General features: G+C 50.2%; 1 protein-coding gene across 1 annotated transcript in view; it reads left to right on the top strand.

The window, feature by feature from the left end:
• Positions 1–20,463, top strand: part of CHRDL2 (chordin like 2) — a 69,078-nt gene extending 48,615 nt beyond the window's left edge. The window contains exons 9-11 of the mRNA XM_065596263.1: positions 957–1,139; positions 13,674–13,766; positions 20,365–20,463. Of these exons, the coding sequence (XP_065452335.1) occupies positions 957–1,139; positions 13,674–13,766; positions 20,365–20,444 (356 nt within the window). The 3' untranslated portion in view covers positions 20,445–20,463. The remainder of the gene's footprint in view (positions 1–956; positions 1,140–13,673; positions 13,767–20,364) is intronic.
• The last annotated feature ends 6,543 nt before the right edge of the window (positions 20,464–27,006 follow it).

Below are 27,006 nucleotides of genomic sequence, written 5' to 3'. Positions count from 1 at the left end.
TGTAGCTCGGGCTCTGAAGTCCCGCCCCCCTTCCCTAGATATACCCTAAGAGACCCTCCTGGGTAGAGAGAGCAAATCAAATTTGGGGGGAGGGATAGCTCAGTGTTTTGAGCATTGGCCTGCTAAACCCAGGGTTGTGAGTTCAGTTCTTGAGGGGGTTGGTTGGGGATTGGTCCTGCTTTGAGCAGGGGGTTGGACTAGATGACCTCTTGAGGTCCCTTCCAACCCTGATATTCTATGATTCTAAGTTGAGACCCACTGACAGGATCTGAGATGAGAATTTTGCCCAGTTTTGTTTTGGGAAAGTTTTCAGTTTGCTGCTACCCGGTCCCTATCACCTTCTGTGTACAACACAGAGGCTGTGAATCGGAAAAATAACGGTTTTTAACAATCCACATGGCAAATAACAGAGAACTTAAAAAAAATCGACTTTCACCATTGCTAATGCTAGGGTACGTCTCTATCTCAGCATTCAATAGCAATATGGTCATGGTCTCCATCCACTTACAGAAAACTAAATGGTCTCCTTTTAAAACTCATCATAATATTCGGTGCTCCTTCTTTTCAGATAGTGCCTTCAGACACAATTCTACTACACTCAGAGGTGTGACTGGAGCTTGAGTAGGCATATCCATGCTAGCTTTGCTCTAGCTAGCATGACTAAAATTAGCAGTGAAGACACAGGCACGGATCCTGGCATGGACTAGGAATGTGAGGACATGCTCAGGGTTCTGGGTGGGCGTGAACAACCCATACTGAAGCCAGTGGTGTTGCGTCTTCACTGCTAACTAGATCAAAGCTAGCTCAGGTATGTCTACTTGAGCTGTAATCACACCTCTGATTGCAGTGTGGACTTGCTCTGAGTCGTAAATAAAAGGCCTGGTCTACATTCTCTGTGCCACTCTTATTGACTACATAGCTGCGAAACAACTAATGCTGACTTTGTTTGTGCCTAGATGCCAAAGTCAGGCCCACGGATGAAATAAATACCCCCAGATGTGCCAAGAATCCGAACAGGGTATCGGTTTACATGTTTGTGCCACCCAGCTCTGAGAGCCCAAAGGAAGACCTGAGAAAAATTGCAATCGAGAAAGACTCTTCTGAAGAGGTGGAAATTTACAGCTGGAAACTGGTAAAAGGTGAATCTGGTGAATGAAACCAGCAAAGGATTTTTAAGGGTTATTTGAAGGGTCATTGCCATACCTGTTTAGTGTCCTCTCCAGCTTTGGCAGGAGAATCATGTTTTTGGCTTCTTTCTGCAATGCTCCTACTAGGTAACCTCAGTCTGCTGATTTGGAGACATCTCCATGGTTAGCATTGGTTGTAGGTAGATGTGTCTGGTAACCCCATTGTACCATAGACCTGATGCATAGTAGTTGAGTAAACCAGTCTGGATGAAATCTGACCCTCCTTCAGCCATTGCCCTTGAATTCACACCAAACCCAAGGTGAACTCTTTCTGACACTCAAAACAGTTCCATTCATTCTTTTTCATTTTTGCCTGAGCCGTGTCCTCTCCATCTTCCACCCCAAACTGAAAGAGCAAACGTTGCAATACTGCAATAAAGCTCTTCTCCTGACTCGCATACTGACTCAACAGGAAGCAGCAAACACTGGAAATCAACATCACACAACATGTCAAATTCTTCAGACTCGATGGTTTTGGATCCAAACTTTTGAATACTGATCTGACCCAAAACTCTCACTTTTTGAGGTTGAAGTATAGCTAATAAGCAGTAAAATGAGAGGAGACCTCAAATTAAACACTATACATATAGTACGGTACCGTGCAGTTTCCTGAGCTGGTATAAGTCAGCGTCACTCCACTGACTTCAAATGATCTACACCAATTTACAAGGGGACTGGAAGTCCTTTCCAGTCCTACATCCTCAAAAACAATGAGGAGTCCGGTGTGACCTTAATGAGTAACAGACTAACATCCTACGTTCCTATTTACACCAGCGGAGGATCTGGCCCACTGGACCTGTTAGCCACTGTCCACTGCCCATTGTAATTCAGATTCTTGATTTAGTAGATGATTGCTCTGTGGATCACCCATAATAAACTGGAACAGGCTAGAAGGCTCTGGGTGCTTGAAAATGGAGGGTATTATTATATCAGAAGATCTCCATTTCAGTTGTTCCTTATGGTTCACTAAGCTCATTATCTTCTTCGAGTGATTGTTCACGTCCATTACACATTAGGTGTGCGCGCGCCGCGTGCACGGACGTCGGAAACTTTTTCCCTTAGCGGCTCCCGTCGGGTCGGCAGGGCCCCCCCTCCCGCCAGAGCGGCGCCCCGCTCTAGGGTATATATATCCCTGCAGACCCGACCCCTTCAGTTCCTTCTTACCGTCTGTGGCGGCTTTGGAACAACTCTGTTTCTCGTCTGAGAGTGTCCCTTAGCATAGTCATTAGTGTTATCTGAACAACAGTTATCAGTTCTTTAGTTGTTAGTGTTAAGCTTAGTAGTTAACAGTTCATTAAGTACTTGAAGTTCTTGCTGTGGTTGTTTGGTCAACCCCGGCACCGGCCCTGGGTGCGGGGCATGCCGCACGCCCAAGGCTTCAAGGCTTGTGCCACGTGCCGTAAGCCTATGCCATTGAGCGACCCCCACGACTCGTGTCTCCGCTGCCTGGGGGAAGCTCACCAGAAAGAGCGCTGCAAGATCTGTAAGGCCTTTAAGCCCAGAACTAAGAAAGAAAGAGACTTTCGCCTCAAGCAGCTGCTCATGGAGACGGCGTTACAGCCCTCCACTTCGGCGGCACCGTCTGCCTCAGTGCGGAGCGCCCCGACATCGGTTCGGGAACCGGCGCCGGCGGGTCACCCGAAGCCCACGGCACCGACCCAACGGGGGCAGTTACGGCACCGGTCGTCTTCGCCGACAAAATCGAAGGGCCAGCCCAAGGCCCGAGGACGCTCCCCGCATAAGAGGGCAGCGCCAGCGAAGACCTCGACTGTGCCTAAGGCCGGCACGGCCCCGGCACAGGCCCCGGTAGTGGCTCCGGCGCCAAAAGGCCCGTTGAGCCCCGGGATAGGTGCGTCGAGTGAGGAAGAAGGGCTGGAGGAGCTCTTGGAACAGCCCTCCACTCCGGACACATTTGAGGCAGCAAAAGACCTCATTGCATTGTCCGTTGAGGGCCCTCCACAAACTAAGGACGCTCTGCCAAGACTGCCACCCAGAGGCAAGCCGGCGATGGTGTGCCCATCACGGTCGCCATCCCGGCACCGTTCAAGGCACCGGTCCCGGTCAAGTTCCGCCTCGGTGGACTCCCGGTTGCCCTCGGCGCAGAAAGCGCCACAGCCGTCGGGCTTCAGCAAGCGGTCGGCACCGACTGAGCAGCCATATGTGAGTCGGCACCGGGATGCGTTGGCTGTACGTTCCCCGAGACCGACCACCCATAGTCATTCCCGGTCCCGTGGTCACCGGTACCGATCCAGGTCCAGGTCGGTGAGACGCTGCTCCAGGTCCTGGTCGCGGAGACACTACTCCCCAAACCCGGACCAGCACCGTTCCACGGCTCCGCCGTGGCCTTCCAAATCACCATCCGTGGTGTCGGAGACTGACTCGGGCCGGTACGGCGGGTATGCCCACAGGGCACAGGCTAGTAGAGACTATGAAGCCTGTGGTCATCCCCAATGGGGCCAACCAAGCCAATGGCCATTCTGGACACCCTGGGCCTACCACCAACAAGGGCCCCCATCTAGGGCCTCGAGATCTGGGCCATCAGGGTACCGATCCCGCTCTCCGCGGTACCGTCCGCCCTCTCACAAGGAGGCAACGATCTCTAGACCACAGGAGCGGGAGGGAGTGGACTCAGCACCGAGCATGGTACCGTCCCAGTCCCACACCGTGGGACAGGCCCCAGAGGAACAACCAGTCGATGACGGGTTGCAGGAAGGTGAGGATGGGCAAAAGGCCTCGACCTCTTCCTCCTCGCTGGATGAGGCAGTGGCGAGCACGACAGTGTCTGGCCCTCCCCCGATTGATCATCGGGCGCACCAGGACCTGCTTCGTCGGGTAGCCCTCAACCTGGGCCTGCAAGCGGAGGAGACTGTAGAGCAGGAGGACCCCATGGTCGACATCCTGAGCCCGGAGGGCCCCTCCAGAGTCGCTCTCCCGATTATACGGACAGTCCAGTCTAACTATAAGACGGTATGGCAAACGCCGGCCTCCAGTGCACCAACTGCAAGAGGTGTGGAGAGAAAATACTTCGCCCCATCTAGAGGGTTTGACTTCCTCTTTCTGCACCCGTCTCCTTGTTCACTGGTAGTCTCTGCGGTCAACGAACGAGAGCGCTATGGCCAGCAAGCCCCTGCGCCCAAGGGCAAGGAGGCGAAACGATTGGACTTATTCGGGAGAAAAGTCTATTCGTCTGGGGGCCTCCAACTGAGGATCGCTAATCAACAGGCAATTCTAAATAGGCACAATTTTAATTCTTGGGCATCAGTCTCCAAGTTCAAAGAATCCCTACCTCTGGATTCACATCCAGAGTTCACGGCCCTGGTGGACGAGGGGATGGCGGTGGCCAAAACTTCATTGCAGGCCTCCCTCGACTCAGCTGATGCAGCGGCTAGGACAATCGCGTCAGGGGTAGTGATGAGGAGTTCAGCATGGTTACATGGTTACGGCCTCCCGCCAAAGGTGCAGACCACCCTGCAGGACCTCCCGTTTGAAGGGTCAGGCTTGTTCTCAGACCAAACGGATGCCAGGCTACATAGCCTCAAGGACTCGCGAGCGACCCTAAAGTCGTTAGGAATGCATACCCCGGTGACACAGCGCAAGCCCTTTAAGCCTCAACCACCACAGAGGCAGTACCACCCTTGCCCTCGGCACGAACCGTACCGCCGTCGTGGCAGGGATAACAGGCGGAGACGTAACAATACGCCTAACCAAGGCCAAGGTCACGGCCAGGTCAAGCCGCAGCCAGGGAATAAACCAGGCTTTTGAAGTTACGCTCGAGGACAGCATACCACATCCCATGCCGGATCCACCTCTAAGTTTCAAGGACCGCCTGTCCCATTTTTACCGGGCATGGTCGCGCATAACATCGGACCGCTGGGTCCTGCGCACAGTGAAGGCGGGTTATACCCTCCAGTTGTCCTCGCTCCCTCCCTCCCTCCCATCCCCCTTCCCTGTCCCTCTTCAGGGACCCCTCTCACGAGCAACTTCTCATGCAGGAGGTGCAGACCCTCCTCACAGTGGGAGCAGTGGAAGAGGTCCCACCAGACCTAAAGGGAAAAGGATTCTACTCCAGGTACTTCCTGATTCCCAAGGCAAAAGGGGGCCTCCGTCCCATTTTGGACCTGCGTGAACTGAACAAGTTCCTGGTCAGAACGCGTTTCCATATGGTCTCCCTTGGAACTATTATCCCATCCCTGGATCCGGGGGATTGGTATGCTGCCCTCGATATGAAAGATGCGTATTTTCACATCGCCATCAATCCAGCCCACCGGCGGTTCCTGCGCTTCACCGTCAACCAGCGCCATTTCCAATTTACGGTCCTGCCCTTTGGCCTAGCATCGGCACTGCGAGTGTTCATGAAATGCATGTCCGTGGTAGCAGCCTTCCTTCGGAAAAGAAGGATGCGCGTGTTCCCGTACTTAGACGACTGGCTCCTCGCGGGCAGGTCGGAGGCCGAGGTCCGCTGTCACGTGACGCTGGCCTTACAGATGTTCGGCAGGCTCAGCCTACTGGTCAACGTGCCCAAGTCCACGTTAACGCCCACACAGAGACTGGACTTCATAGGCGCAGTCCTGGACTCGGCGACCGCGCGGGCAAGTCTCCCAGAGTTGCGGTTCTTGGCAATTCAAGGGGCCGTAAGCTCCGTCCAGAAATTTCCCACGACAACGGCAAGGTGCTGCATGCAGCTCCTGGGACACATGGCAGCCTGCACGCACGTGGTCAGACATGCCCGCCTAAGGCTCAGACCCTTGCAGTTGTGGTTTACCCAAACGTACCGCCCCAACAGAGACCCCTTGGATCTGGTGGTGACGATTCCGGCTCGGGTGTTGAGCTCGCTCCGCTGCTGGCTCGATCAACAGCAGGTCTGCGAGGGGATCCCCTTCGCTGCCCCACAACCCACTCTGACGTTAGTAACAGATGCATCGGACCTGGGTTGGGGGGGCGCACCTGGGGGAACTGCGGACCCAAGGATTGTGGTCCAGGGAAGACAGGTTGCTTCACATCAATCTGAAGGAGCTGAGGGAGGTTCGCCTCGCCTGTCAGACCTTCCACGCCGCCATAGAAGGTCACAGCGTGGCAGTCCTGATGGACAACACTACTGCCATGTTCTATATAAACAAGCAGGGCGGGTCTCGGTCCTCTCCCCTCTGTCGCGAGGCTCTCCACTTATGGGACTTCTGTATAGCCCATGCGGTCCATCTTATTGCAACGTATCTCCCAGGGATCCAAAACAGGTTAGCGGACCGCCTCAGCCGATCCTACCACACGCACGAATGGGCTTTGAGGCAGGACGTCCTGCATTCAATCTTCCGGAGGTGGGGCTTTCCCCGGGTGGATCTTTTCGTCACCAAGGACAACGGACAATGCCCTCAGTTTTGCTCGTTTCAGAACCTCAGCCCGGGATCGTTGGCAGATGCCTTCGTGATTCCGTGGGGAGGGAGCCTGAGGTATGCCTTCCCTCCATTCCCGCTCATCCACAAGGTCCTCCTCAAGACCCGCAGGGACAAGGCGACAATTATCCTCATCGCCCCGGTGTGGCCGCGGCAGCATTGGTTCACGACCCTGCTGGAATTGTCCATAGCCAACCCGATTACCCTCCCGCTCCATCGCGACCTAGTCACACAGGACAGGGGTCGCCTGCTCCACCCGAACCTATCGTCGCTACATCTAACGGCGTGGTATCTCTCTGGCTGAACGATGCGGAACACAGGTGCTCTCACCAGGTTCAGCAAATTCTCCTTGGTAGTAGGAAGCCCTCCACAAGAGCGACCTACCTGGCCAAATGGAAGAGGTTCTCCCACTGGTGCGAGCCTCAGCACATACAGCCTCTGCAAGCCTCGGTTCCATTGATCCTGGACTACTTACTGCACCTCAAGCATCAGGGGCTCGCCCCGCCTCGATTAAAGTGCATTTGGCTGTCATATCGGCGTTCCACCCGGGGGAGTTAGGAGTGTCAGTGTTCTCCAACCCCACAGTAGCCCGATTCCTCAAGGGGCTGGAGAGGGTGTTTCCCTACTCGCGCCCACCGGTCCCTGCGTGGAGTCTGAACCTAGTCCTAACTAAGCTCATGGGGCCTCCCTTTGAACCCCTAGCCACTTGCTCCCTCATGCACCTGTCGTGGAAGGTGGCGTTTCTCGTGGCCATCACATTGGCCAGGAGGGTATCGGAATTGAGGGCCCTCACTTCAGAACCCCCTTATACAGTTTTCCATAAAGATAAGGTGCAACTGAGGCCGCACCCTAAATTCCTCCCAGAAGTGGTCTCGCAGTTTCACATGGGGCAGGACATTTGTCTACCGGTGTTCTTCCCTAAACCCCATACGGACCCTTATCACCGCAGCCTCCATACCCTCGATGTTCGGAGGGCATTGGCGTTCTATCTGGAGCGGACCAGGTCGTTCCGCAGAACACCTCAGCTGTTTATTGCCATTGCGGAACGTATGAGAGGCCTGCCTATCTCGACACAACACTTGTCAGCATGGATTGTGCATTGTATACGCACGTGTTATGAGCTCGCCAACGTCCCGGCCCCAGAGATCCGGGCTCACTCGACTAGGGCCCAAGCGTCCTCGACGGCCTTCTTGGCACAGGTTCCTATCCAGGAAATCTGTAAAGCGGCCACCTGGTCGTCCGTGCATACGTTCACAGCCCACTACGCGATCCACCATCAGACCAGAGAGGATGCAGTGGTTGGACGGGCTGTGCTACAATCAGTTGTATCTTGACTCCTACCCACCTCCAATGGTAAGCTTGGGAGTCACCTAATGTGTAATGGACGTGAACAATCACTCGAAGAAGAAAGAATGGTTACTTACCTTCTGTAACGGTTGTTCTTCGAGATGTGTTGTTCACGTCCATTACACTTCCCACCCTCCTTCCCCTCTGTCAGAGTCTCCGGCAAGAAGGAACCGAAGGGGCCGGGTCTGCAGGGATATATATACCCTAGAGCAGGGCGCCGCTCTGGCGGGAGGGGGAGGCCCTGCCGACCCGACAGGAGCCGCTAAGGGAAAAAGTTTCCGACATCCGTGCACACGGCGCGCGCACACCTAATGTGTAATGGACGTGAACAACACATCTCGAAGAACAACAATTACAGAAGGTAAGTAACCGTTCTTTCTATCCATACCCATAAATGCCTTCTTTCTTACATTGGCCAGGTTCTTCTTCCTCAGGTGACCTCTATAATATATAATATAATATGAAGGCTGTACCGATCTAGGTTTTAATAAGGACACCCATCACCATAGTATCTGAGCTCCTCCACTGGAGTACCCATCCCTCCTAGGTCTGTCTCTGTCTCCAGCCATGGATGCTGAGATTCACAGGCACTGAAGGATTGTCACAGTCTGAGACATTGACTCAGGATATCGGGCCAAGTTCATGAGCAGACACTGGCTGCTCGTCATTGGTTGGCAGGGGTCATTACCAAAACAGTGCATGGTGTGGTCCTCCCACCTACCAAGGCCAAATGCTTAATGCCTCCAGGGAGCTTGCAGCTCTGCCAGCCAAGACAGGGAAATCCCTCATCCAAGAGTCCAGCTCTGCTCTTTTGCTTGGCAGCATAGAGTGTTACTGCTGGGAGACTGTGTGAGCTCCGGCACGTATGGATTCCACCAGTACGCTGTATTTCACTTGAGTAACAGAAGAAGATTTGTGGGTGCGGGGAGGCTGGGAGCAGACCATTGGAGTTCATCCACCTCACTATTGTGTGTGACCTATAGTATTTCTCACCCCTAGGCGGTATTATTTATTCCTGCTTTGGTACAGTCTGTGTCTACACATCACTTCAATTATAAGAGTATAGGGCCTGATTCTGGGCCTGTGGAAATCAGTGCAAACTTTGCCATTGATTTCAGAGGGCGCAAGAGGACACTCTTCATGTGTTTCATCTGAGGATCTCAAAGCACTTGTAAATACAGAATCATAGAAGTGTCCAGCTGGAAGAGAAACCCAGAGGTCATCTAGTCCAGCCCACTGTGCTGAGGCAGGATTAAGTACACCTAGACCTAACATCATGTTAATTTAGTAAGCATGGCAACACCCTTGTGAAGCAGGCGAGTGCTGTTATTTCCTAAGGCATTATAAAGCACTGGCATTGATTTTTAAATTGGGTTTCTATGCACTGGGATGGGGCTCAGAGCTGGGGGCAGAGAGCAGAAAGAAGTGGGCTTTGAGGAGACTGTTGCAGGAGCCGGGGGATGGAACTTGCATGGTATAAACGATCCGTCCTTCCCTTAGCCCCCTGCCGCCATTGCTGTCACTCCCTAGCGGGACTCCTGGGGAGCAGATAAGAACGTAAGAACGGCCGTACCAGGTCAGACCAAAGGTCCATCCAGCCCAGTATCCTGTCTACCCACAGTAGCCAATGCCAGGTGCCCCAGAGGGAGTGGACCAACAGGCAATGATCAAGTGATCTCTCTCCTGCCATCCATCTCCACCCTCTGACAAACAGAGTCTAGGGACACCATTCCTTACCCATCCTGGCTAATAGCCATTAATGGACTTAACCTCCATGAATTTATCCAGTTCTCTTTTAAACGCTGTTATAGTCCTAGCCTTCACAACCTCCTCAGGTAAGGAGTTCCACAAGTTGACTGTGCGCTGTGTGAAGAAGAACTTCCTTTTGTTTGTTTTAAACCTGCTGCCTATTAATTTCATTTGGTGACCCCTAGTTCTTGTATTATGGGAATAAGTAAATAACTTTTCCTTATCTACTTTCTCCACATCACTCATGATTTTCTACACCTCTATCATATCCCCCCTTAGTCTCCTCTTTTCCAAGCTGAAAAGTCCTAGCCTCTTTAATCTCTCCTCATATGGGACCCGTTCCAAACCCCTAATCATTTTAATTGCCCTTCTCTGAACCTTTTCTAATGCCAGTATATCTTTTTTGAGATGAGGAGACCACATCTGTACATAGTATTCAAGATGGGGGCATACCATCGATTTATATAAGGGCAATAATATATTCTCCTTCTTATTCTCTATCCCCTTTTGACCGCCTCTGCACACTGCGTGGACATCTTCAGAGAACTATCCACGATGACTCCAAGATCTTTTTCCTGATCCGTTGTAGCTAAATTAGCCCCCATCCTATTGTATGTATAGTTGGGGTTATTTTTTCCAATGTGCATTACTTTACAGATAGATGAGCTGAGCCCTGTAGTCACGTCACAGGGTGGAACGCACACACTGGATTTTTCTGTCCCTGTCTCTTTTTATTCAGGCTGTTGATAAGACTGTTTTAGGGAGCATTTTAGCAGATTTTCACTCTCTCTCTCTCCCCCCGCCCCCCCTCCGGAATTACTGGGTGAGTTCTCTGGCCTTTATGCAGGCCATATTAGCTGATCAAAATGATACGTTTTGGCTTTGAAATCTATGATTCTGTGACAAGTAGCAATTCTCACTGTCTCAGAGACACAGACACATGTACCTTGTTGGCCAGGCCTGTGTCAGCTGCCATTCTCTCTCTCTCTCACACGCATGTATGCTGCTGTCAGAACTGTGTAGCACTCTCTATAGACACACGCTCGGGGCTGTGTCAGTTCACACACAGACGCGCACACGGTTTTCTCACATGGCTAGGACTGTTGCTGGCCTCAGGAGAGCGGAGGGCCCTTTGCCCACTAGGAAAGGTGAATGAAGGAGAAAAGCAAGGATCCCCTCAGGAAGCTGTGCTCCTTAAGAGGACAGGACGTCTGTCTCTCTCCACCTATCTGCTAACCCTGCTGGATCCGCTTAGCCCCTCACACAGAAGACTTCTTCTCTGTGAAGCCCCTGTGGGTCCTACTGAAATGGATGCTCCAGTGTGAGCCATAATCTACTCTGATCTTTTATAGCTAAGGAAGTTCAATGTTTTCTAGTTATCTAACTAAGGAACTCACATGGCCCCCATCACCAAAGAAACCGAGCATCTTCAAACTCCCAACGTGTTTCTCCTCACACCACCCCTGTGAGGTAGGGCAGGGCTGTTATCCCCGTATTACAGATGGGGAACTGAGGCCCATAGTGGCTAGGTGACTTGCCCAGGGTCATATGGGATGTTTGTGTCAGAAGAGGAATCAAACACAGGTGTCCCACAGCCCAGGCGAGGTCCCTATTCACTGGACCATACTTCATCAAGTCATTAATTAAGCCTCTAAGCACTCCGGTGAGGGAGGTATTATATCCATTTTATACAGAGAGTGCACTGAGGCTGCCCAAAGCCACAGATCAGCTCAAAGGCAGAGCCAGAGCTAGAAATGGAGGCCAAGAGTCAGGACTAAGGCTGGGTGACTTTTTATTTTGGCTAATAGTAAACTCACCAGAAAATGCATTTCTCTGGGCGCTGAAACTATTTGTGAATTTAGGTCAAATTCGGCAAGTAGCTTCGACTGAAAAAAAACCGGAAAACAAGGATCTTGGAAATGTCCGAAACGTTGAGCTGAAATGACAGTTTTTAAATGTTTCGTTCGACCTGAAGGAAATGTTTTCAGGTTTTTTATTTCATTGAGAAGAACTGAAAAAACCCCAACACCTCAATTTGAGTTTGAAATTAACTGATTTTTTTCTTCGGTTTTTCAATTCGGCCACCAAATCGAAAAATCAAAAATGATTCCCTCAGCTCTAGTCATGCCTTTGAGTCCTCTGCTTCAACCACTAGGGGACACTTCCTCTCACATCCCAAACCAGTGGACACAGAGGCTGCCCTTGGCAGAAGAGTGAGCTAAGGGAGAGGGTGAGGAAGGATGTTCCAGGCATACCTGGCACGTTTGTCAGCACTTCACTACTTAATATGAACGTTACAATACCTAATCCATTTTAAAGGTCATTTCCATTGCTAAATACATGTTCTGGTTTTCTTGAATTAAACAATTCACTCAAACGCCTCCGCTCGCATTCTGACTCTGGCACAAAAGAAGCATAAATCTATATAGAAATATTTTTATATTTCCTAGTCAAGCTACATTTCTAAACTGGGGGATTAAAAAAAAATGTTGGCTGCTGAATGCCTAGAAAAATGAAATATGAATCAGCATCAGACAGTTCCATGGACATGGGAACGAGGGTATCTGAAAGGAGGGGTGCAGAGATGAGGCTGGAGGTGTTTGTCAGGAGGGCAATGAGAGAGAGAGAGCCCTGTTATTGTCTGTGTTATGGTAGCAGCTGGAGGCCCCAGCTGAGATCAGGTGCTAGGTGCTGTACAGCGCAATGGGGCCTTGGCCTTGGCTGGGGTCTCCAAGTGCTACTGTTATTAGTTATTCCTATTATTACAGAGATATTTTGAAATCATGATAACTCAATGCAAGTTTTTTTGTACCTTCCTCTGAAGTATCTGGTGTTGCGACTCTTGGAGACGGGATAATGGACGAGACAATGAGATGCGAGGTGTTACAGAGGGATCTCTCCAAACCGGGCGACTGGGCAACAAAGTGGCAGATGAAATGCAATGTTGATACATGCAAAGTTAGGCACATTGGAACAAATAATGCCAACTATACGTCTAAACCAGCTGTTACTACCCCAGAAAGAGATCTTGGAGTCACCAGAGATAGTTCTCTAAAAACTTCTGTTCAGTGCACAGCGACAATCAAAAAGGCTAACAGAATGTTAGGAGCTGCTGGGAAAGGGATAGATAATAAGACAGAAAATACCATAATGCCACGATATAAATCCATGGTGCGCCCACATCTTGAATACTGCTGCAGTTCCGGTTGCCCCATCTCAAAAAGAATATAGTGGAACTGGAAAAGGTTCAGAGAAGGGCAAGAAAGATGATCAAGAGTATGGAATGGCTTCCATATGAGGAGAAACTAAAAAGATTAGGGGTGTTCAGCTTAGACAAGAGTTGACTAAGGTGGGATCTGATAGAGGTCCATACAATCACAAATGGTGTGGAGAAAGTGAATAGGGAAGGTTTATTTACTTTTTCCCACAATACAAAAACCAGGGACCACTTGATGAAATTAATAGGCTGCAGGTTTAATACAAACAAGAGGAAATACTTTTTCATACAACGCACAACTAACCTGTGGAACTCATTGCCATGAGATGTTGTGAAGGCCAAAAATATACCTGGGTTCAAAAAAAAGAACTGGATAAGTTCTTGGGGACAAGATGGTCAGGTGTGCAACCCCATGGTTGAGGTGACCCTAAACCTCTGACTACCAGAAGTCAGGGGTAGAAGACAGCGGCGGATCTGTCCATAATTGCTCTGTTCTGTACACGCCCCTTGAAGCTCTGGTAAAGGCCACTGTTGGAGACAGGGTACTGGGCAAGATGGGCCATGATCTGACCTACATGGCAGCTCTTGTGTTCTTCTTAGATGGACCACAGGTCTGATCCAGTCTGGTGCTTCCACTGTTCCTGTGTTTTTACCTTTCTAATTAGCTAACTAAAGAGAAGGGTTTTTTGTTGTTGTTGGTGGGGGGGTTGTTCTGTTTTAAAATGGAGCTGATCTGTAAACTATAACTGGCTGTAAAATATTCATGCCAATCATCTCTGTCCCCAGGAATATTTCATTTGATACAGATCAAGAAGATCAGGAAGCAGGAGTTCAACCCAGAAGCACAGAACTTTAGGCTGATCACCAGAACAAATGAAGGTACAAATAAAAAGCAAATCTTTACTTCTGTAATCTCCTGGCAATAGCAGACTGGGTTCTACCGATATGTGTTCTGGACTCATTAGTCATCCCGTAAAGATCTTTTTTACCCCACTGAGCAAATGGGGGGAAATGAAATACAGTGTGAGCAAACTGACTTGTCCACATTTAACGAGGGGCACAGACTAAGTGTCTTTAAACATGTGCACAGTCTGCTTTGTTACCAGTCACATTTTCACTTTATAATAATACTTGAAAGGCCAGCCAAGTTCCTTCAAGTGGACACATGATTACGCAACCCAAAGGTTACATCTCTCCAAAGTCCGTAAAACTGTTTGATTTTTATATCGAATCCATCTGGCATTGCCGGAAAAAGTGATGCAATGGCTTTGACAAAACACTCCCCGAAATATTGAAATCCTCCTTAATGTTCCTGGAAGTGTGTAACTGTTGTAATAACCTGGCACCACCAGGCCACATGCTGACAGAGAGTGGTTGTAGAGGGCTTGAGCTGCACAGTCATTCACTGCTTGGTCCAGGCCAAGACTGATCATCTGATAGCTGTTCAGCAGCCTGTGTAACAGGAAAGTGAGGGTCTCCGCTCAGTGGAGCCATGTCAGAGAATCACAGAAATGTAGGGCTGGAAGGGACACAAGACCAGCCAGGAGTGGAGGAAGCTTCCTAAAAGTGGGGGAGCCACTGGCACCCAAACTGTGCCCCCCCCGCCACTCCCTAAGGCCCTGCCCTCACACCACCCCTGCCCTCACACCACCCCTTCCCCCCAAGACCCCACCCCCTGATTTCTCCTCTCTGCCCCCTCCCCTTGTCGCTCGCCCTTACGACCGGTGAAAAGGGGTGGGGCCATGGGCCCCGGGTGCCCCCTGTTCCGGTGACCCTGAGTCCAGCCCCTTGGTTTGTGGCAGGAACTAGTAAACCTAGACAGTCCCTGACAGCTGTTGGTCCAACTGTAGCGAGGCGCAGCTGGGCCCCTCTAGCTTCTGCCCCTGCTGCCCTCACAAACCAGTCAGGGACGCCTCAGGTTGATGCAATCGCCAGTGTATTTTATTTATATCTATTTCCCACCACTACCACCTTACTATCTATATACAGGATTTTACAGCCAGGCTTCACAAGCAGCAGACCAGAGCCACCAGTCCCTCTCAGCCTCTGGCCTCTCCCTGTATCTCCCTCCCAGCCTTTATTGCCCATGGCTACTTAGGCTGGCAGGTGTTTCTAGTTGCCAAGCAGGCAGGACTATTCAGCCAGTCCCGATCCATTCCCCTTGATTGGGGCTGGCGTGGCAGGGGGCTGATTAAGCATTTCATGCCCGGCACCCTGTCACACCAACCTGTTCTTAAAAACCTCCAATGACGGGGATTCCACAACCTCCCTTGCAAGCCTACTCCAGGGCTTAACCACGCTTAGAGTTAGAAAGCTTTTCCTAAATATCCTAATTTCTACCTCACAAATCCTTCTGTTACAATTAGCACTGATGGGCACTTTTGTCAGCAAAGGGGCCAGGGACTGAATGCATAGTGCAGGTGGAGATTCCCGCTCCACCTGGAGAGGGTCCAGCTAGGAGAGAGATGAAATGTATATCAGGCCTTATCCAAAGCCCATTAAGTACATGGAACGACTCATTGAGTTCAGAGGGCTTTGAAGCAGGGTTGTGTGGGATTACTTGCCATCTGTCTGGTGGATAACTAGAAGACTTTAGTGTCTGAGGCCATCAGTCCATGTTTCCCTTCTTGGTCATTTCATGCATCCAGGTAGAGTTCCTCTAGGCAGCATCAACCGACTCCATGAACTCCATTGCAGAGCAGTGGTGCTGTAGGGAGAGCTCGTTTTAAACCTTTGACCCTTGCGCCTGTCCCTGATTTTCATTCTTTGTCTTCCGTGTGCACTTAAATCCTGGGTTATGTGGCCCCTCCCTCACCTGAGGAGACAGGGCCTTTTGTTGATCTGGTGAGCTGTGCTCACAATCTCTGGATTTAAATAGACTGGCACCTTTTGTGAGCACTCACATTCCTGAGTCATGCACAGCGCACCATTGTTTAAAGTCACGCACAGCAGAGATTTCAAGAACAAAAATTAATTGGGCTGCAAAATGTCCAAGGCAGAAATGCCTAAAATAACTGTTTAAAATTCCTTTTGTTCATCCTTATTTCGCCCACACAAGGATTAACACCATGTCATTGTGATCCTGTTTTTCCCTGATGAAGCTTCCGATGACCTAAACACCCTGCCCGCTGCGATTTCACAAGTGTGCTGCTCTGAAAGGGTCTGTGGTGTGAAAAAATAGCAATGTTGTGAAATCATCAATTACAGTTACCGAGATTTCTAGGAAAGCCTTGGCCAGCAATTGCCCAGTGACAGGAGACTAATTCAGCTAGAAAATATTCCTCCCGGATATGACAGTATTAGGGATACACAATCCTTCCTGGGATTAAAGGGGCTGAGATCAGCTACGGGGAGAATAAGGAAGGTTTCAAAGTACTGTATAGAATATTGGAATCAGAAACTTACTAGCAATACAAAAGACAGCCGCCCCAACATCTTCCGTGGCTGATTTTCAGATGGGTGTACAATGATTATTGTGATATTTCACAGTAAAATAAATCTGAACCAATATACAACAGCACTTATTTGTTATAGTGTGTGTCCTAGCCATCTGAAATACATATATATATATATATATATATATATATATATATATATATATATATATATCCCCTTTACCATAGACTCTGAGCACCTCACAATTTGTAATGTATTTATTCCCTTAGCACACTCGTGAGGTAGGAATGTTTTATTATCCCCATTTTACAGATGAAGAAGTGAGGCACACAGAGACTAAGCCCTGGTCTACACTGGGCGGGGGGGGGATCGACCTAAGTTACACAACTTCAGCTACAAGAATAGAGTAGCTGAAGTCAATGTATTTAGGTCGACTTACCGCTGCGTCTTCACAGCGCTGAGTTGACTGCTTCCGTCGACTCTGCTTGCACCTCTCGTGGCAGTGGAGTACAGGAGTCGACGGGAGAGCGCTCGGGGATCAATTTATCACGTCTAATCTAGACGCGATAAATTGATCCCCGAGCGCTCTCCCGATAGATCGCTCATTACCCGCCGATCCAGTGGGTAGTGTAGACCTGCCCTAAGTGACTCACCCTAAGTTATACCGAAAGTCTATGGCAATACTGGAAGTTGAACCCAGCATTCTCGGATGCCAGGCTACTGTCCTACCCACCGGGCCATCCTTTCTCTCTGACTCAGCTGACACTCTCTATGCGTTTAATGCCAATAAGAGCTAGGCAAATACTGCAAAATATTTTCCACTTGAATTTTTAATCTAAGGTCCTTCCCAGCCCTTTGTACAGTCGTATGCCAAGGTTTTACTAGCAAGAGCGTTAGCAGAAAAGGAATTTTAAATTTGTAATCCAGAAATCTAGGAGAAAAGGAATTACACTTAGCCAATAAGAGGCCAGAAAAAAAACCCATCACAGGGGGGTTACGACCAATCACAACAAGGTTGTGGTTTGTGACCAATCACAACGAGGTAACAGAATGTGAATTTCAGATTTCCAATGATGAGCTGGAGAGTTAACAAATTTCACCCCCAAAATGTGTTGAATTGGTTTTAACAATGAATACATTTGAGAAAATTGTGATATTTTCTTGGATGCTCTGTGAACACAAAAAGAAGTGCAGTTCTTCCAAAAACCACACAATACAAATGATTAGTTCCAATAATACTTAACACTTATATCACTTACCATATTGAAAGTGCTGTACGAAGATAAAGGGCCAGATTTTGAGCTGGTGTCAACTGCCTTCACTAGCTGAGGATCTGGCCCTAACTAATTAAACTGCCCAATACTTTTCAGCGGTAGATGAGGATTATTTAATCCCCATTTCACAGATTGAGAAACCTTGTAGGTTGGGTGATTTGCCAGAGATTACACAGGAAATCTTGGGCAGAGATTGAAACCACATCTCCTGACACCCACATGCTATTTTGAGTAGTTGTATTATAGTAGTGCATAGAGGCGCCCATTGAGATCATTCTAAGCATGGTATACACACATAGTAAGAGCAGTCCCTGGCCCTAAGATCTTATAGTCTAGGTAGACAAGCCAGAACTAAGAGGGAGAGGAGAAAGAGGCACTGACATGTGAACTGACTTGACCAAGGTCACACAGCAAATCAGTGGCAGAGCCAAGAATAGCATTCAAGTCTTCTGAGTCCCAGAGCAGTGCCCTAGGGCTACACTGCCTCAAATCTGCCCTTCCTCCCAAGAATCATGGAATAGGTTGGAGTAACTCTGTGGAAGGTTTTAAATTGGAATGACCGGGGAGCCATTGGAGGATGTGATTGTTTCGTACTGTGAGTGTATTTCTGGGCAGTAGCTTGCTATATATGCTTGATTCTAGAGAGCTGGGATTTAGGGGGCCCAGAGTGGGAGGAGTCTTTGCACAGCAGTCTTATTTCCATGTCAATCATGCATAGCCTCCATTGCTATACAGGTTGAAAACTGTATAGCAGGAAGAAAAAGGTCCCTTGGGTTGCTGGTTTTCTCTACATCTCCTTCCTTATCTAACCCCAACACTAACCGTAACCCTAGGCCCTTCACTGTAGCTTTTGGGCAGAGGGGCCAAGGGCTTTTTCTATTTTGGGTTTGCGGTTCCAACTGAAAATCATAATGGAAAACTGATGTGGAAAGCCCCTAAAATCACCGCAGCGGGGATGGTTTCAGGATCTCCCCCTCGCGGTTGAAATCCCCATGCTCTGTGGAATCCCAAGATGGAGTCAGGGTTGATGGGGCACTACATTAACGCAAAAAAATAAAAACTAATGATAATGTAAATTCATTATTGGCAGGTCTCTTTGGTGAGATCTCACAGACGTAAACATCCTCCGTGAAGCATGGATTGTAAAGGCCTCAGGGCCAGGGCTGGCTCCAGGCACCAGCCCACCAAGCTTGTGCTTGGGGCGGCACCTGGAGGGGGGCGGTGCGGCGCTCCGGCCCCCAGGGAGAGCGGGGCCACGGCCGGGCTCGCCGCCCTCCCCCCAGCGCTCTGGCCGCCCTCCCCCCCGGCGCCCTCCCCCCTCTCCTGCGGGGGGGGGGGGGGGGCGCGGCCGGCGGCTTTTTTGCCTGGGGCGGCAAAAAAGCCAGAACCGGCCCTGCTCAGGGCACAGATCAGGAGTTTAGCTCTGGTCTTCCGTAGCCACCTTTCTCCACCAGAGGTTTCTGAATGCTACCCTCTACCCTGTGGATGGCTAAGTTTCAGGGGCGATGTGATCCATGGAGATATTTGTCTTTACTCAGACCCACTTCCATTGAAGTCAGGGGGCTGAGCACAGACTGCAGGATCACGTCCATAACTTCATCGATTTTAGGGCCAGCAGAGATCACTCTGATCACCCTAATCTGACCTCCTGTGCAAAACAGGCCATAGAATTTCACTCTGCAGTGGAAGAAACTATTCTTCTATAATCTATCCTTTGCAAAATCCTCTCCTTTAGGATCTTTGAGGATGGGAGATGCAATATTAATATTGTTAGGGCCCTACCAAATTCACAGTCCATTTTGGTCAATTTCATGATCATAGGATTTTAAAAATAATAAATGTCATGATTTCAGCTATTTAAATCTGAAATTTTGCGGTGTTGTAATTGTAGGGGTCCTGACCCCAAAAAAAGTTGTGTGGGGGTCGCAAGATTATTGTAGGGTGGATTGCAGTACTGCTACCCTTACTTCTGCGCTGCTGCTTGGGGTGGTGCTGCCTTCAGAACTGGACAGCTGGAGAGTGGTTGCTGCTGGCCGGGAGCCCAGCTCTGAAGGCAGAGCTGCCACCAGCAGCACCACAGAAGTAAGGATGGCCTGGTATGGTATTGCCACCCTTACTTCTGCACTGCTGCCTTCAGAGCTGGGCCCTCAGTCAGCAGCTGCCACTCTCTGGCTGCCCAGCTCTGAAGGCAGCAGCGCAGAAGTAAGGGTGCATGGTATGGTGTGGCCACCCTTACTTCTGCACTGCTGCTGGCGGGGTTCTGCCTTCAGAGCTGGGCTTCTGGCCAACAGCCACCGCTTTCTGGCCACCAGCTGCCACTCTCCAGCCACCCAGCTCTGAAGGCGGTGCAGGAGCAAGGGTGGCAATACCACGATCACCCTAAAATAAATCTTGTGACCCCCCTGCAACTCCCTTTTGGGTCAGGACCCCCAATTTGAGAAACTCTGGTCTCCCCCGTGAAATCTGTATAGAATAGGGTAAAAGCACGGAAAAGATCAGATATCACAGGGAGATGAGATTTCACGGTCCATGATGTGTTTTTCATGGCTGTGAATTTGGTAGGGCCCTATTCATTGTACTCCCCCATCTGTCTCTTGTCTTATACTTAGATTGTAAGTATAAGATAATACTCTCTTTTTGTTCTGGGTTTGCACAGCGCCTAGCACATGGGGTCCTGGTCCATGACTAGGGATCCTGGTGCCATGATAATACAAATAATAATTATTTATTAGTATTACATTCCCAATAGGGCAAGTGTCGGAGAGTCATCTGTAGTGAATATCCATCTGTCTTCTCTTCTCATTTAGGTCACTGGAACAACTTCAGAGCCCAAACCTCAGGGCTTAAGATGACAGAGAGTCCAGAGAAAGAAACAAAGAACTTGTAAAAAAAAAACCCAAAACAAATATATAGAGAAATGAAAAAGTTGCATTATTAAATAAACTCGCACAGCAATAAAAGGAAAAAAAAAGACGGATGTAAACTAAAAACTCAAGCAATCAAACCAGCGATGACAATAGATCTGAGTCTGAAACACGGCGACAACCACGGACGTGACACTCTTTGGAATGTTCCCAGCGATGGTTTGGGGGAGCCAACCCCTCGTCTCCTGCTTGTCCACGATTTCAGGGGGTGTAAGAAAAGGAGGAGAAGACAGGAGGGATGCGTTGTGAAGAGAGAAACTATGGACTCTGGTTCCCGGCTGTTTTGTATCGCTAATCAGTATCATGGGCTATCAGTGAACCAGTACAGGAGTCTTGTTGCTTCTACTGTTATCATCTTAAAGGAGACCTGCAAAGAGAGAAAATCGTCATTGTTTCCTTTGTATGCATCGTTGTGATGTACAAAGCATTTAAAATACAAACTATATTACTTTAGAAATATCAGCGCTTGAATCTATTTTAGCCGGAAGACTCCTTGGAGGACTGGAGAACTAGTGATGTTATAATCTGATCATGGCAAATCTCCCAGGGATGTAGCCTCTTTGCAGACTGACCTAGGCCCTAATTCAGCCAGTAGTTCAAGTACAAACGTTAATCCTGTGAGTAGTCCTACTTCCTTAAGTGGAACTATTCATGTTCTTAAAGTTAGGTGACATGCTTCGGGTTCCTGGCTGAATCAGGGTCCTACATAGGGATGACAGAGCGGGAAGAGGATTTTTAGTTGAACTGTTTACAGAGCTTTATATCTCCTTTGATTTACTTACCGCCTATTTAACTCAAACTCCTGACAAAGAGGAAGGAGGAAAAACCCTCCTTGTGAAGGATTTGAACATCCTTCACCCTCTGTCTTCAACTGATAGACAAAGAAGCTCCCACTCCAGTTCTCTCGTCCTCGGAGACCTCCAGCGACAAAATAGAGACGACAAGATTTGATATTCTTGATATTTCTAAGGTGGAAAAGGAGCACATTGTTTTTTGGAAAACACTAAGGGTGAAAATGGCTAGGCCTCCTTTATGCACCATAAAGAAAAAAATGCAGAACCAAGAGATTATTTTTTCTCTTTGCAGGTCACATACATTTACTTTTCGAGGCCATGTGGTGATGTACAGCTCCAGGCTCTAAAGATTATAAACCATTCATTACACTGCCCATGATAGCGAAGGGCCCAATTCATCCCTACTGTAACTGCACCACCGTCAACAGCGTTACAGCAGGGTTGAATTTGGCCCCAGGTGTGAATTTCCAACCCCCTATATTTTTTCTGTGCTCATGTTTTTTTACTCTCCCCATTGAGTATTGCAACGGGCCTAGTGCTTTCGTTTGGTTTTATGAACTGTAGGAAATTCCCTGCATAGCTGCCCTCCCAGATAGGCATTACCTTGGCAAAGCACTGGCTAACACAAGGATGGGCACCTGATCCTTCACACAGCTTTTGCTCCAGTAATCATACCAGAATGTTCCCCCACCGCTGGCTAACCAGACACCATTGTCACTCGTTTATTGTCCTTTATGCACCTTTCTCACCCCCCTACTCCTCTCCGAGCACACAGGTGATACAGTGCAAACCATACTCTGCTCTCCATTACACTTGTGTAAATCCAGAACAAACCTACTGAAATCAATGGCGCTACTGCAGATTTACACCGGTGTGGCTTAGAGGAGAAGCAGGGCCATCATCTGTGCAGTGCCTAGACCAGGGATCTCAAACTGAAATCACCACGAGGGCCACATGAGGACTAGTACATTGGCCCGAGGGCTGCACCACTGACACCTTTTCATATAAAGGTACAAAAGCCCCACCCTGCCCCCAGCCCGGCCCCCACTCCACCCCTTCCACGAGGCCCTGCCCCGCCTCTTCCCACCCCTTCCACGCTCCCATTCCAACCCCTTCAACAAAGTCCCCACCCCAACTTTTCCCCCTCGCTGCCCCTATTCCAACCCCTTCCCCAAATCCCCACCCCTGGCCCGCCTCTTCTCCGCCTCCCCCCCTGAGCGCTTGACTCCCGCACCTCCCCCCTCCCTCCTGGAAAGCGCTAAGTGCTGCCAAACAGCTGTTTGGCAGTGGGAAGCGCCTGGAGGTAGGCAGAGGAGCGGGGACGAGGCATGCTGGGGGGGGGGGGGGGCGGCAGGTGAGGGGAGCTTGGCGGGCCGCAGCAAATAACTCTGCAGGCCGCATGCGGCCCGCGGGCTGCCTGTTTGAGACCTCTGGCCTAAATGGCTCCTAGTGTAGTGGGTGAAGGGGCTTAACAAAATGAACGTCACTGAAATTCCTCTGGGGTTAAGTCCAGACCGTGAGAGGGCAGCAGAAACAGTTCCTTGTATCCATCAGCTGGGAGTTACACAGGGTAGACTGGGACTTAATCGATTAGCACAGCCTTCCACAAGGTAGCCAGACTTTGATATGAATAATGCCAGTATAAAGCCAGAGCAATGACATTGGCAGTGTAACAGAGATCTGAGTCTGGCCTATTGACTGTAGCTTGTACATTACCAAAGCCAGCTTAGACACTTGCATGGAGGCGGTGTCAGGCAAAAATGTTCAAACTTGAGTGCCTAAAGCCGAGCACACAACTCCATGGTTAGGTAAATAGATGACCTGGTTTTCAGGAGTGCACGGCTCCTCTGCTTGCTACTGCATCCACGTGAGGGCCAACGGAGTTAGTCATAACTCCTAGGTTACTGAGGTGGTCTTCAATCACCAAATCCATCTCAATGCAGTTCTAAGCCCAACTTCAAATTCTGGGGAACCAAAGACAGTTAAAGGCACCAAAACGAGCGCTAAATGCCTCAGCACCTACCAGCAAAACCCTGAAAAATGCAGCGTTTGCCAACGATAGTGCTTACTGCGACTATACCGCATGTGCTAAATCCTGAGGCATGTCTGATACCGCTGGGTGGTCACTGGTGGCTTCTTACTGGGAGCAGTTTAGACACCTTCACAGGTTCTTGCTGGCACATGTTTGCAAATGAGACAAACAGCACCACCCTGAACCACCCCATATTTCACCCCCTCAGAGGAAGAGTCTCTGGGAGTCCCAGTCCCTGCTTCCCCCTGGCTCCAGGGGAGGAGTAAACAAGACCGGCCTTTCTCCTAGTGCAGGTTACTCCCCCTCCGGGCTGTGCTGGCCATTGCCCTGGGCAGGGGGAGCTAAGGCTCTGCCTACTCGTGCGAGATGGGGAATTGGGGACCATCAGTAGCTGCCCTCCCCTCTTGCAGGGTCTGGAGACGCAGCTAGTCCCCCCACAGGGGAGTGAGGGGGTGCCTTACACCCCTTTCCTCCTCTGCCTGGGCTCGCAGTCAGGCTCACACCTGAGCCCTGTCAGTTTGCAGGTGGATGGAGATCGTGCTTTGCCTGACACACACTAGCTGAGCGTGAAGTGCTTTTTCCTTGTGCCCAGCCTCAGGTGCTGCCTCTGCTCTGAGGTAACCGCAGCCCCATACTGACGACCTCGGACACAAGGCGTGTAGTCCTCTCAGTTGCTCAGAGTCAGTCGGAGCTGAGGGTGCTCAGTGCTTCCTGGGAAGAAAATGCTGCAGCCGTGAGCTTTTCAATGAGGCTTCCTCGCTTCCCACCCCCATCTCCCATCCCAGTCAAAATGGCCTGGAGGTCCCTGCTGCTCTATCTTATTTCTTAGGAACTGCCAGGAAACTTTAAGCAAGACTACGTGGGGCCAGGGAAATCCTTCCGACCAGGGGCGCCCACGTTATGTGCAGGGGGCTGATGCAGCCCATGGTGTCATATAACGTGGCACCCAGCCATGCTCTCCCTGTGGCGGCTGGGTGAGGACTAGGCCGATCAACAGCAGGTTTGCACTGCTGACGACTCCAAGCAACAAGCCATTTCTGGCCCTTGGTCCAGGCTGATCGGGGCAAACGCTATGGTTGTACTTATTTTCTATTGAAACTTGATGTTAATTTATAGGCAAATTAGGGGGCTGATCCTGCTCCCACCAAAATCAATGGCAAAGCTCCCAGTGGCAGAGGGACTGAGCCCTAGGCGTGGCATGAGGGAGCCTGATGAAATGCCCCAGCCCTTGATGCCACACAGATTGGACATCCTCTCTCAGCTTACTGACACGTCAATGGAAAACATTTCCTTGCTAACATAGCCTGCAAAGATGGAACCTCTGGAGTTCTCAGAGCTCTGGGGCTGAGAGCTAAACCATGCACTAAGGTAGCTCTTAAACACATTATTATGCCGGCATATATATATATATATATACCTCTCTCTATATACATATCTTACATAATATCTACTGACTATATTCACAGGAGGGAGCATCTCCCAAAGGGAAAGCAGAGCCATTTCTTCTCTGTCCATACGAGGATGGTGCGTGGTAGCATTGATGTGTACACTGCCCGGCAATAGCTTTGGGGGATTTTCAGATGGTTTGGTATAGGTATTTATCCCTGGGTTTGGTTTTGTTAAATCTATTTATTTGGAGATCCATATCTGTCTGATGAAGCTGATTAAAGTATTTCTGAATCCACATGCCTGGCACCTTCTTTTATTTTCTAGGGTTGCTATGGTATTTTTCATACCTATGCAGCATAGACCCCACACTGCCTATATTGAGCTAAGGCTCCCGTTACCATGGTACCTGAGCACCTTTATGACACCATTGCTGTACAGATGGGGAACTGAGGCAGACAGAGTCTAAGGCCCAGATCCTCAAAGGTATTTAGGTGCCTAACTATCATTGAAATCAGTGGGAGTTCGGAGCCTAAATGACTTGTCCAGGGTCACACAGGATGTCTATGGCAGAGACGACCACTGAACCCAGGTCATCTGCATTCCAGGCTCGCGCCCTGCTCACCGAGCCATCCTTCCTCTTTATAAAATGTAGATAACGGAGACTCGCCTTTGCTGCATGTGGTGGGGGCTGGGGCTTGAGGGGGGGTGTCAAATTCTTTCCCTGCTTCTGCCAGTGAGTTCAGTGGCCCACATGTAACAGTCACATCAGTGACGCTCTAGGGCAGCAGGGCTTTGCTGCTCTATAACTTTATAAAGTGTGTGGAAAACGAGCCCGGAGCACGGCACACCCATTGCTAGCAAGGGAAAACTGGCTCAGGATTACAATGAATTATTATTTGTATTAGAGGCGCTGCAAGAGGCCCCAACCCAGATTCAGGACCCCATTGTGCTAGGCGCTGTACATACACAGGAGACAGGCCGTGCCCCCAGAAGCTTGCACTCTACAAAGACATGACAGACCAAGGCTGGGAGGGGGAAAAGGGGCACAGAGAGGAAGTGACTTGGCCAAGATTACACAGGATGTTATTGGTTAAACCAAGACTAAGACCAGGACCGTCCCTAGCTATTCTGGGGTCCTACGCATTCCCCCCGTGGGGGTGGTGTGTGTGGGGCCCCAGGCTTCCGCGGGGGTGGGGAGCTGGCCCCAGGCCTCCATAGGGGTGGAGGGGCTGGCTTGGGGAGACAGGGGGGAACCACCCCACAGCACTCACCAGTGGCATGGCTGGGGCTGGGTCCCTGCACTTCCCACTGCTGGTGAGTGCAGGGGCCCGGCCCTGCTGTAGTCCTCAGGGAAGTGGGAAGAGGCGGGATGAGGGCGAAGCAGGGGCGGGGGCTTTGGGAAAGGGGTGGAATGGGGGCGGGCTGGGGTGGAGCAGGGGCGGGAAGAGGTGGGGTGGGGGTGGAGCAGGGGTGGGGGCTTTGGGGAAGGGGTGGAGTGGGGTTGGAGCAGAGATGGGGGCCCTGGGGAAGAGGCGGAGCAGGGGCTGGAGCAGCACGCAGCTGTGTAGGGCACCAGGAAATGTGATGCCCCAAGTTTCCTGGTGCCCTATGCAGCTGCGTACTTTGCGTATGGGTAAGGACGGCCTTGACTAGGACCCCAGTCTTCGGCGTGCTAGGCTAGGAGCACGCAGGGCTGGACGTACATTCTGACGTGAGGAATGGCGGGAGCAAGCTGCAGTGCAAATGGTACATGAACCATTCCTCAGTGACGCCTCCCAGCGCGCTGCAAGGGCAGGAAGATTGGCTAAGCCCATTCTACAGATGAAAGAAGTGAGACATAGCCAGACTCATGGTCTGAACCTGCCACCACTTCTTAACCTCCCAGCAGCAGCAAGAGTGATGTCGTGTGTCTCCTGTCAGTTCTATGCACCAAGCAGGTCCTCTTCACTCCAGGGCCAGTCAGCATTTCTTCCCCCCCTCCCCCCCGGGGCTCTTTCTGTGTCCATCCGTGTTGGGGCCTTCTACAGCGCCCATCGCCTTCGTATCCAGTTTGTTGGGGTTAATTACCTAGATACTAATGGAAATGAACTAGTAATAATACCAAAGAAAAGACAGCGTATGCTTTGAAGAGAAAATTGCTCCAGACTCTGTTGCATTAATCTTTGCTCTCTGGTGCCACCAGATCTCAAACTCAGGCTTGTGGGAGTTGTCAGGTCAGAGCCATACCATCTGCACTGCCACCTTATAGGCTCAGATGAAGAAACTGCAGCAGGTACCCCACACCCAGGAGCTACAGCCCTTGACTCCGTG

The sequence above is a fragment of the Chrysemys picta genome, chromosome 1 (genome assembly GCF_011386835.1).
Source record: "Chrysemys picta bellii isolate R12L10 chromosome 1, ASM1138683v2, whole genome shotgun sequence".
Taxonomy (NCBI): Eukaryota; Metazoa; Chordata; order Testudines; family Emydidae; genus Chrysemys; species Chrysemys picta.
Note: the sequence above shows the minus strand (reverse complement) of the source record. Positions and strands in the feature narration are given on the sequence as shown.